This window comes from Cygnus olor, chromosome 3 (assembly GCF_009769625.2).
Source record: "Cygnus olor isolate bCygOlo1 chromosome 3, bCygOlo1.pri.v2, whole genome shotgun sequence".
Taxonomy (NCBI): domain Eukaryota; kingdom Metazoa; phylum Chordata; class Aves; order Anseriformes; family Anatidae; genus Cygnus; species Cygnus olor.
Window position 1 is genome coordinate 21,559,774 of NC_049171.1, and position 12,893 is coordinate 21,572,666.

The 12,893-nt window shown below is 37.6% G+C and overlaps 1 protein-coding gene across 3 annotated transcripts in view; it reads right to left on the reverse strand.

Moving 5' to 3' along the window:
* The window catches only part of ERICH1 (glutamate rich 1), a 100,747-nt gene that overhangs the window by 32,239 nt on the left and 55,615 nt on the right, over positions 1-12,893 (reverse strand). For all 3 annotated transcript variants that reach the window (XR_005818296.1, XR_005818297.1, XM_040552008.1), the window contains exons 4-5: positions 5,338-5,712; positions 2,803-2,997 (exon numbers count right to left, since the gene is read on the reverse strand). Coding sequence is in view for 1 of the 3 variants with exons in the window: in XM_040552008.1 (XP_040407942.1) it covers positions 2,803-2,997; positions 5,338-5,712 (570 nt within the window). In the remaining 2 variants the exon portion in view is untranslated. The remainder of the gene's footprint in view (positions 1-2,802; positions 2,998-5,337; positions 5,713-12,893) is intronic.

Sequence of the window (12,893 nt, forward strand, 5' to 3'; positions counted from 1 at the left end):
CTTGGCCAGTCCATAGCCTTACTCTAAAGCTGTGAAAAGTACTGTGAAAAGTAACTCAGAAAAGCAAGGCTGCCACCAGTAGGCATTACCTTGCTAAATGGAATTTGGTAGAACCAGTGGAAAAAAAAAAAAAAGTTATATAATGGTATGTTTACTTTGTAGTTTACTAATGGAGAATGTTTATTTATATGAGAAAGACAGATACCTTCTCATGGTTTTTTCCTACTCTTTCTTTCCTTGAAGTAAATTCAAAACTGGACAAAACATAGCACCCATTATTCCTTCTTTGATGCTGGCACCTTAAGTAGAATCATAGCTACTGAAAAAGGGTTAACATACTGCTTCTTAACCTATAAAATAGGTTAATTTTGTAAAAATAATACACCTTGCGAAAATTAAGAAAAATTGTTTTCTTTTCATTATGTTAAGAAGGAAGAACCTTTCCTTCTAGGACATCATGCCCCAGTAAAAATAGTCAAAACCAGAAAAAAAGGCAAGAAAATCATACAATCTTAAAAAAAAAAATTCTATGATTTCTATGATTTCTACATTTTTATCTTCATAAACAGTCCTACTCTGCATTTCTATTAAAAGAACTTGAATTTGCTGAGACAACAAGTTTTTATAACTGACTATCACCTGCTCATTGGGAATGAAATCTAAAATTTTAGAAACTGGGCAACAACCTATTATTGAGACAAAGATAGTAAAAATAAACATATAATTAAAAGGCTACTTCAAGGTAAAATTTCATAGCATTATATTCTCATTCACCGAAATTCCTCTGTTACAAATAGAATGTATTGTTAAACTCTGCTGAGCTAAATTAATATCTAGCAGGTGCTCAATTATCCTTTAATAATTCATAACAATATATTTTCTCCTCACATTGTTGCACCTCATGAATATCAAATCAACTAAGTTACACCACTGTGAACCTGGCATGAGATTAGATTAGAGCCTGGAGTGACAACAGTTACTAGGAAAAAAATCAACAGGAAGAGTAAACAGTTTCAGGCTATACCAGCAGAAACATAAATGAACTTAAAAAAATCACTCAGAAAATTGTTTTCTGCTTTTTCAAGTGACAAAGACATCCACCTGAAAATCAGGGTAGTTGCATGGATTTGTTTCTAATTTGTTTCTGTTTTCTCTTCTCTCTTCAATTTGACATTTCTGGTATATAAAAGGAAACAGCAGCTTGCCTAAAGGTGTCAAAACCAACAGATTTCCTACTGTATTCAGTAGAATTTGGATAAGGCCTGTAAGAAATATCATGAATGTGGTCACTTCAATGGCTCCACTTTGATTTAATCAATAGAAGCTGAATTAGGTCATTTAATAAAGGGCCAATTACCACTACCACTATTCTTGCTGAGTCCTGTATAGTTTGCAAATGTGTATTAAATCCAGTGAGACTATCTCATAAGAATTAAGATCATAGAATCTAGGCTTGAAATTGATGGTTGAATGCAAGAAGGATTTTGTTCCAAGCATACCTGCATACTTCGTATCTATCAGAACCTGGAGGGCTGTCATAAAACTTTTTTACATCTTAAAGAATCCACATTTAACTCTACAAAAGTGTCCTTTTCAAAATTTATCAGCTATGAGCTCTGCAGGCAGGAATTCTCTCTTTTCTGTATTATAACAAAACACAGCATACAGTAGGCTCCAATCTTGACTGTGATCTTTGGCCACTATCATGCTGTAAATTATTTAATGATGTTGTGAACAGCACTCTCTTCTTTGAATGTTATTGCTAAGCATCTGATAGCTATGATCTTATTTACTCTGTTAAGACGCTACTACCATTTGAGTCATTACTTTTAAAAGAACTTAGAGGGTGATCTGAAATGGTTGAGATTCTCTTGTGCCATAGCAAGTGCTCTCAACTCTGATTAAATTCCTTGGGAGGCAAGAAAATTCAGCACATCTTGTAGATTTGGCTGATGCCACCAACAAATGTACTAATGACAAGTATGAATGAGCATTTAAATATCAACTGCTTCAAAAATGAATTATTATGGACCTTGTATGGGCTACATGCTCATCTCACAATCACTTGAGGAACTATTAACTGTCCAAGAAGAAATCTTACTAAAATTACAGGGGATATAATAGAGAACAAAAGGAACATGAGTGGAATCAGACTTGGGCCTCAGGGATGAAATGGTTTAGTAACATAATATTTTTTCTTTTTATGAATGACATTATTATTTATTATAGAGACTTTGCTTTTTTACATAATCAACAGTGGTTTTAGCAACTTAAAACTGACATTTATATTTAAATAATAACAAATCAGTAAAGCAAAATTAGCAAGAAAAATCTGTATGTTGAAGAAGCCAGGTAGGTAACCAAAACGAAATGAAATAATGGGCTTTACTGATTCATATGCATGTAAAACACATCCTAAACTGGATGACTGAAAACTCCAAGATAAACATGTTAATTTCAATGATTTTAAAAGATTATAAAGACAGCATATTAAAATATGCTTTAAACATGACTAAATACTAAAATAATTCAGATTAAAAAAAAAAGTGTTTTAAGAACCTTAATCATCTTGTACTCCGCAGTCATTGAAGAAAATGAAGTTTCCGTACTTGTAATGCCCTGTTTCTTGTTTGGTTATTATTATTTTTTCTGTGGGAAATATGGTTTCAAATCTTGTATAAGCACATATTAACCACTATAAAATTATTTACAGCTTCCCTACACAAAAACCTCTGACAAATCTGAATTTTAATCCACACAAAAAAGAACATCAGTGAATGATCATGTCTGAATGGTACATACCAGGAGGCATTATGGAATGTTCTTGGAATTGTTTCAAAGCATCCTTCAGTCTGTCAATATCCTGTAGCAATACAAGGGATTTCAGCTGATGTAGACGGGTCACATCTGAGGAAGATATGTTGCGAGATTCAAGATGTTGTAAAAGTTCTTGGGTAGTTGCTGAATTTACAGCAGAATCCATGCATTCTGATTTATCTGGAAAATGATGGGAAACCACATTAAAAACATTCAACAAGTATGGAGAATTTTCAAAGATAGTATCTTCCTTTTTAGTATAACTTACAATCAAACATCATGTACTAAAGAGCAGCGTGTACAATTTTTCATTAATTATTTAAACAATAATAAGAGGGGAAAATAACAAATTCAAAAAGTAAAAAGGACAATAGAATTCATCATGACACAAATGCAAGAGGAATCTAAATTTGGTACGATGAAGAGACTGTACTGAAGACAAAAGACTTTCCTTCTTATACAGTACATATTACAAAAATGCACACGTGGAGGCAGGAAACAACTGTGTGGAACTACTGCAAAGCACTTCTGGAGGCATCCAATTACCTTGTTACTGTACTTTAATGTTTTTATTTAAGAAGTGGATATTACAGCATGCGACACAGCAGAGAAGGACACACTTTGTTTCTATGGTGCTAAAGCATAAATTAATTCTCCCATTCTGGTAACAATGGAAAGTCTCCTTAACCAGACTCCCTTTTAAGTTATAATCTTATATTTTTTTTTTCTTTTTTTTTTTTACCAGCAAACCAAGTGATAGGAATAGATTTTTCCTGATTCAGCTTTCTGACATAAGTACAAGAAGTATAATCCAATGTGACCACTTGAAAACCCTGCTAAAAGCAATGGCTTCCAATTTTGTCCAAAAAAAAAAAACAAACGGGGAGTGTTAAAGTCACTCAACTAGAAAAGGCAAACAGCATGATGCCAGAGCTATATTTAAACTAGGACTTGCCTAACAAGAAAGTTAGTCACACAGATTTAAGGATGTGAGATCTTACCAGCAGATGGCCCAACCTTCTGATCTGCAGGTTTGACACCGGGGCTAGGCAGTCTGTCTACCACTGCTAAAACCTGAACTCGATGTCCTAGGAAGCCGGGCAGCTAAATACTTTTTGTTAACATTCTACATGTCACACAGCTGCGGACAATTGACCAGTTTTCTGTTCTGGACCATGTGTTATACACTACTGCAAATGTAAAAAGCAGTGTAGTTTACATTTACTTAGCCATACGCTGAAGTAGTAAGATCCTTGTTTCTGGTGATGGAAGTACATTAGCCAGAAAGTAGGGTGGCTTTCAAATGCTAGACAGCGTATGAAGACCTGACACAGGGGAAATATTGTAACAGTAAGCATAGAAAATTCTGTATATAAATCTTAAGAAAAAAAATGAAAACTCTGATGTCACCCTAAGAGGGTTTTTAAAGTAATTCTGTAGTCTAGAGATGAATTTTATGGGAGTAGGGGCTGACAGCTCAGACTGAAGATGGACTCATACAGGTAGGTAAGCTGTTTAATCTTCATGTAGCTCCACAAAGACAGTCAAGGCCATGCACTTTGAAAATATTTTCACTGATTTTTTCCAGTTTAACAAGGCAGTTATCATTTTAAAGCTATGTTCTGAGCTGAACAACTAAAGAACACTGCATCTTGCCTTTAAGATAGAATATTTAATTCCAGATGATACCAACGTAAGCTGGCATACGTACAGATAATTTTATCTGTTTTAATTATCATTAAAACATCATTATTTCTGGAAGGCATTAATGACATAAGCACCATACAAACAGCTGTTTTGGAGGGCAACAGAAGAAACATATTTAGCTACAACAATATGAATTTCCCTGATTTTAGTGTCCAGAATGAGTATTCAATAGTCCATTAGGGAAAATATCCATGTAATCCTATTTAAAGTGCTATGTAATGTGCATTGAACATTAGATGACATTCATCTCATTCACAAGTACTTTATGCCAATACCCTTTCCCAATGCCAACAGTATCTTCCTCTTTCCTCTCGGATGCAGTCTGCCTAGATTTCATTATACATTACAAATAAATCTCCCCCTGGGAAGAAGAGCTTTTCAAAAAGTAGGTTGGTTCAGAGATAGCAAGCATGAAAGTAGTTTAGAATAGCAATTATTGCCCTCATTTGAAGCCTTTTGAAAGGAAGTAACCCTTCTGGATGTTTGCTTTCAGAGAAAAGAAGAATTTGGTCCATTTTAACCACTACACTTACCCAAGCACACGGGGATGTTTTAAAAATGAGAAAGGAATATTATGTGCATTTTCAAAGACAGAGAAACAAAGAGATTAGGACCACAGTTTTCTACATTGATGTGGATGCTTTCATGCACACACCAGAACGTGGGACAAATGCTAAGCATCTGCATCTCTTACGAATTCAAAAGATAATTCTCTGGTAGATTTGGCCCATTCTACAGAAATAAGAACCACACATCTATTTTCCTCAACGTGGTAATACTTACAAAAAAAAATAGGGAGAAAATGATACATACTGTCAGCAAAATAAATTTGTTGTGTTGCCTGCAAGAAATCCAGGATGCTATCTGCCTTTTCATCTATGTCTTTTAAGTCTGCTGCTCCTTCTCTGTTGTTTTTGTCAGGCTGATATGTAAAATCCACACCAGTATTTTTTGTTAGCAAGCCAGCTGCTCTCATTTTTTCTTTCTGTCGCTTCTTTTTCATTTTCCTCTTTTTGTTTTTGCTTATTTTGGGGCTGTCTATCTGCTGCAGCTGTAAATTATCTTGAACAAGAGTCTCTTGCATTCCGGATTCTGTTTGTTCTCCATGTAGATTATTAGAGTTTTGCAAACTGTTCTTTTGTTTCTTCCTTCGAATGCGTTTTCTCTTGGTTTGTCCTTGATACTCCTCTGCAGATTCAAAAAAGAAATGATAGTTGTAAATAAGAAGATCTGTAATAAGCATTTTGGAACTGCATACAATGAAATATTACTCGCTTCAAACTCTGGGACGTCTGAGTGGCTCTAACCTTACTTTTATGATTAGAATGCCTTTCAGTGCTACAATGTCAAAGCCAACTTTTGTGAATGCAGAGAGTAAGAAAGGTTCTTTTGCCTTCTGCTTTCAAAAAAGACTGTACTGTCCTTTGTGCTATATACTTTACATCACATTTACTTTCTTAAGGCAGATACTGTGGTTCTACACAGAGAGTGAGGTCAAAAGCATTACCAAGGCAAAAACCAATATGGACACGCTGGGAGACATGGGACGAGGAGCTCCCCCAAGAGGTCCACACAACCAGTTGGTAGACTTGACCAAGAAGGCAAGAATGCACGTAATTCACAACAAAAGACTGATGCATCCTTCCATGGTAGTACCGTGCCTTAAAAACACCAGTCATCTATTTCTGACTCTTCTTCTTTCTCCTCCTTAAACATCATTTTCCTTTGGGATACCTTCCTGCTAGCTCAGCTTTGGCCATCAGCTTTATATGGTAAAGCACGCAGGGCATTAGTGACCTTGGCAAGTAATCTCTGATCTCTTTAGCAGCCTGTCTTGGTTCTGCCATTCCCTTGCTACATTCTCATTTCTTTACGAGCTAATTCTTCAAAAGGCTCAAATGTCAAGGGAAGGAAGTCCCTCTTGCTCTCCAAGACAGCTTTCATGTTTCTCTGTTCAGATCTTATCACCGTGCACAAAGCCAGAACTCTGAAGTCATCTCTGACCCTGAACTGACTTGCTCCCACACACACTCTCCTGTGAATGTAAGCCTTCCTGGCACTAGCAAGGGAAGGCTGCCAGAATCCATCTTGCCTTTGCACTGCTGCTGAAATCTGTATTTATGCCTATAATAATTTCCTGTCTAATTAACTGAAATCCCCTCTTCCCTAGTCTAACAAAATCCTCACACATTTAATCATGGAGCCCTGAAAGCCAGTGTTCCTCCAATGCCTTGCTGCAGAAAGTTCAGCCATTTATCCTTCCCTCAACCTGCATGTTTCTAAATTCCTCGCAATGTGCTGAGCCCAGTGGGCTTTTTCACCTGGTTTTATGCCATTCTCTCAGGGTCAAGGATCTTTGCTTGCCCGACGCCGAAGTCATGCAGCAGACACCTGTAGCCCATCTCCTGTTTCCAAATGCTCTGCAGTGTCCTGAACTGCCTCTGACATCCTCAGCGTGCTTGGCTTCCTCATCACTCCTCCCCCTCCAGTCTTTGCCTCTATTTTCTCCAGAGTCAGAGGCCCTCTCTTTCATTTCTGTTTCTTTTTCTGTCTTGAACTCTGTCAGCTCTGAGCCACTTTCTCTCTTTAAATATCGCTACAAGACTTTTAGTTCTTTAGCTGACAGATGACTCACCGCAAAGCAATTTTCCATACTTTCTATGAAGAAGGCTGTGTAAAAATAAATCCGCGGTATTGTAATTGAACACCACAGCGTGTTAATGACACACCAAACGTCACCTTGTACCCACAGCGTGGAATGTTTTGCACGCATGGTATTTGAGCTAAATATCTTTATACATGATTTTGGGCATATGGGATGTGGGAAAGATAACGACTGTGCAGTCCTGTAGGAATGAAATATCAGAACCGAAGGCAGATACGAATGGTGAAAGATGATATAAACAAAACATCAATGTTTCATCTTAAGATCTCCTTTGGAATTGCATGGGAGTATTTTTGTTACAATAGGTGAATTCCACTATGAACACAGACAAGGTGTTCCTCCTTAAAATCTCTCAGCCCTCCGTGAACCTGAACACGCTGTCTGCTAACACAGCTACTCTAATTCGTGCTCTCAGCAAAGTGGCCCAACATGCTTTTTAAGCATCAAAGAACCAGTAAATCACATCAAAACTATGGCACGTTGTGCAGTCAAGCACCCTCTCTTGGTTTGAAACCACTTAAAAAAAATGGTACACAAGGGAGAAGAGGGCTTAAGGTAATTGAAGTTTTGAGTCAAATCCAGAAGTTTCCTTATCCATGGTAGCTCAGGACAGCAGAAGTTCTCAGAAGGGGTGAAGCTGTCAAAATGCAGAATGAATGTAGTCTTCCCAAATATATGTTATTAAGATAAATGTCTGATTGAAAGGAAATCAGAACTGTGCTGAGCTTCCTCCAACACAGGAGACAAATCAAACCCAAGACATTACCTAGTTCTCTTTAGGAGTTAACCTGGCAGTCCTCTAGCAGGTTGTTTTTGACATTCTTTCTCCTATATATCCTTTATATTTCCCATATATCATAACGTCTCTTCAGTAAGGCTGAAATTTTGCCTCAATTATTCCAGGGTTCTCCCTGTTGGACAGTGAGCAGATTTCAGCCCCAACTACTGCCCCACGTGTGGGAACTACTAGTGATTTGGCATCAGGAACAGATACAATTAGATGCTGATAAATGCAAAGCAATGCACAGAAAAGGGATTAATTTGGACAACTCACTGCTACGGTCAGGGTGACCTGTTGTCAGTGCAGGAAAAGCAAAACAAAACCCAGACCTCCTTTCCATAGACTTGGTGTCACTATGAAAACATTCGTTCAGTGACTATCAGTGATCAAATCAGCAAACACCTTGTTTGCATACCAAAAAAACAGTGTAGAAAATAACAGGAACAATATTACAAAGCTATTAGATAAATCTGTTGTACTCTTCAGGCTTGTCACGCTTTATTTCGTAGCATAGTCCCAGCATAAGATGTTGGCAGAAGAGAACTTGACTCTCACAGAAGTTATCAGAGACATGCCCAAAAGTTATTTATTATTTGACTTGAAACAAAGATTAATAAAATGGGCTCTATTTCTGCCTCCTCATGCACGAAGAAGGTGACATCTAATTAATCTGAGCAGTTTCACAAGCAAATAGAATAAAGTAAACACTTAAATTCTGAACAGTACAATTAACTTATTGAATTCACATGTGTGTGGTAAGCACAGAAGCCAAGAGCTTAATGGGATTCACGAAATGGTTGTTTATACAGGCAGCAAGGCTGTAACAGCTATGCTAACACATAAATAAGAGTTGTAGAAGAAATATAAACCACAATGTTTAAGTCACAGCCCTCAGAGTGACATTAAATGAAATGTTCAGTGGGAGTCACCTCCTATAACTTGAGCTGTCTGAAAAGTAAATACTTAGTGCGTACTTAGACCTATGCTCCTGCTAACAAACCGAGAGGCTGGAAGCTTTATCCCTGGAGGTGTTCAAGGCCAGGTTGGATGGGGCTTTGAGCAGCCTGGTCTGGTGGGAGGTGTCCCTGCCCATGGCAGGGGGGTTGGAAATAGGCGATCTTTAAGGTCCCTTCCAACCCAAACCTTTCCATGATTCCATGATTCTATGAAGCTTCCTAAAGCAATCTGCCTCATCCTAAACCACCTGGGATGAAAATGCACCCTAAAGGTCTGCATCTCTCTCTCTCCCTCCCTCTCTTAACTACAGAGGAAATGTAGACAGGGAATTTGGACTGGTTGCTTTCAACAGCTGAGAAGAATTCGTCCCTTTTACAAAAATTAACAATATGGAAGAATATGCTTCTTAACAAAAGCCTGCTTTTTTTTTTAATTATTTTTTGCTAATGAAAAAAATCACCGTTTTATGCACAAACCCTTTTGACTGATTCTCTACATTTCAAAGCAGTAGGAAGGGCCTGATAAAATTTCAGGAGGTATGACTTTGGCTACAATAATTTTTCCCATGGACTGCAGAGGCTTGCTGTGTCAAAGAAGCGTAACTGTAACAACTACACGGCATGTATACTACAGAAGCAATCTTAATAACACCTTGATTAGATACTTCAGTAACACTGATAGAAACATCAGCTTCTGGACCAGGCAAACCATAACCACAACTGTATCGTCAGCTTGTCCTAAATCCACAAGAGCTAATGATTTGTTTTCTCTCTCTGATCCTTAATGGCCTATCACCTCTCTCCAAAGACCCATCTCTGCTCCACAGGTGGCTTAATTTATCACATAATCTTATTACCTAGAAGCAATTGTCTTTAACCTGTTTAGCCCGGACTCGGTGCCCTCAGTCAGACTGAGCAGAGTAGCTTCCAACCAAAATGGTCGTGAACATTTTCTAGCCATGGTCATCACAATGGGATAAGCATTTCTTTCAGCCTCGGTAAGAACAGCCTCTTCAGGAACTGCTAAGATTTGAAAATACTTGTTTGCTTTTTTGTCCTGCTTTATTATTTTAAGCCTTCCCTGATGCAGTTTACCATGCGGCTGCAGTCACACTCGTCTGCCTGACAGGATGCTGTGGAAGTGGGCATGAGTAGCCCGAAAAATGAAGGTTAGCAGCAAAAGAAAAAGTCATCTACTAACAACTTATCTCGTCTGGTGTGAAGCATTAAAAACTCTTCTCCATGTAAACTGCATGTCACTTTAACAGAAAAGAGGCACAGCTCCATCAATAAACAGACTTGAAACGAAGACTTAGTTTATAAAAACTGCTTACTGAATTTTGATAATGAAAAGTCAGCACATCCAGTTTATATCTTAAAAAAAGAATATTAAAAATCATGATTTACATTAGGACTTTGAATATGCTGACTTTATTTATTAACTTCTTTTATATTAGTGAGGTATACCATGTAATTCATCAGGGCAGGCAGGGAGACACAGAGATGAAATGCCCTAAGGTGAGCAAACTGCCTCTGCTGGCTCTATCTCCCACTGAGACTAACCATTAGTATGGGGACATTGCTGGCAGCTACATGATTGAAAAGAGCTTCCTCAAGTTCAGATGTGCTCTTTCAGTTCCTTCAGACAATGGCAGATGGAAACATTCAGGGAAAGAATCATGTAAACCAATGAAAAATGGGAGACTATTTGCTTAGGGGCCCGCAAGTCTAGGGTATGCGAAGTCCCACATCATGCCAAACTGCAGTGTTTGGCTTTGAGTATCTGAGAATACACTGATGATGCTAAGGATTTTTAAGAATCAAGTCCCTAAAAATATTATTAGAACATTCTTACATTCCTTTAGAACAGCCCAGCAACCCCAACAGCCTAAAAAAGAAAAAAAACGATAAAGTAGTCTGAGGAAAAGACAGTCAAAGAACATCCTCTGAGCTCCTCTGCAACGTGCTTGTCATAACTCAAGTATGGCAGCTGGCTCTCCTGCTCAAGGACCAACTCCCACAGAATGCTTTCCGGACGTTGTTCATGGTAATTTTGTTCTTTTGCTGAGATGAAACAGGATGTTTCTCTCTCCTTATTTTTCATCCAGTTTAAACTTTTCTCCCTGATATAGTAATGGATTTTCCACGGTGTACCAAGCAGCCGATGCAGAAGAATTTCGTTTTGGTTTATGATTTTGCAAGAGAGAAAAAGTGTCATTTTTAGTGCAAATTAAAATATCAGCAGGCTGTAATTTGACCAAGACAGAAAACCTGTGGCTAACAAACACAACAAAATGTGATGGATCATTATAATAAAAGCAATATTGAAAAGATTTCAGGAGCACAGGACTTCACGTTAATATTTTCAGTCTCTTTTGCGTTATTTTGGAAATCATTTCAACCTATCATTTGAGATCTGAAACCCCTCCACTTCTAATGGTTTTAGTTAGCTTCAACCCTTTTGATGTTGGAGAAAACTGCAAAAGACTGGAAGCTGTTCATTAAAGGGACTGTCTTTTGTTTGTCCTTTCGTACTGCTCTATGTTCTTAAACTCACAAATGAAGGGTTTTTATGAAAATGGGTAAATGCTGCATATACGCTGCCAACAACAATAGAGTGCTGCCTTTCTGATTTAAAGCAAATCCAACCAACAGTGATGACAACAGTATGTAAAGGCAGATACCCCATTGTCTGCCATGGGTTTGTATCCTAAACGTTTACCTGGCTCTATACACAGATGAATTTCTCGTATTCATAAGCTGTACTGAACTCCTGCCATTAGAGGTCACAACAACCTACTTGCTACTGTAACCTGTATCACCCAGTGGCCATACACAGCATTCAAGATAAGGTAAACATCATATTGATACAGTGGTGTAATGATGTTCATTGTTTAGTACTTTTTACCCTAGTAATTCTTATCATTTTATTTATTTTTGACTGCTACTGCATTTTGAAATGTTGTTTTCACAGAGTAATTTATCATACTGCGAAAATTTACCCTTGCTTGGCAACAGCCAGCTGAGAGCCCATCATATTACAGGGGAATTTGGTTGTTTTTTCCTAACCGTATCACATGACAATTATCTGAAATGAGTTTCACCTGCCATTTTTGACAAGTCACTCAATCTGAGATGACATTGCAACAAGCTCTTGTCAGTTAACATCTGTGCTTCATTGAGAAACCTTGTGATTTCACTGTTCTTTTTACCTGACCGGTAATTGAATGCAAGCCTCCAGTTCTGACCTCCCTCTATTTTGAGAAGTGCTATTTTCTACTTTTATGAATACCTACTCTGAAACTTTACTTTTTATGCTATTTCTTAAAAACATTTGGTGAGGAGCTTTATTAAAAACTTTGTGGAAATTTAAGGAAAGCACATCAGCTGTAGTACCACCCTTATCCACATATTTCCTAGCTCTTCAAAGAATTCCTGGATGTTTGCAGATTTCCTTTTTGGAAAATTCATGTTATTTGTCCCATGTAGTTTATAGTTCTTTGGGTATCCACGAATCTTATTTAGTATTGTAATTTGTGCTGAACTGCCTAAGGCTAACATAAGGATTATAAACTTGCAGTTCCTTGGGCTACACAAGAACCGTTTTTAAAAACTGGCATCACACTGTCCAGCCTCAAAGTCTCTGATAACATGGCAACCTTAAGCATGGGGTTATGTGTTACTGTCAGCACTTTGAGCAGTTTTTTTCCTCAAATTCTTTTAGAATTTTTAGGTGAATCAAGTCTGGTACTGGTAATTTTATCATATCATTTGCTTTGTTGCATGATTACTAAATCACTTTCATACATCCTTTGGGAAATCCCAATAAGGAATGGTCCAGCATTGGATTCTCCAGTTTCTTCTGCAGATAACACAGACACAATGAATTTATTTAAGTTCTCTGAAACAGGTCTCTTTAAGAATTACTTCTACACCATGACCATTGGCTCAACCACCTCTCGCACGC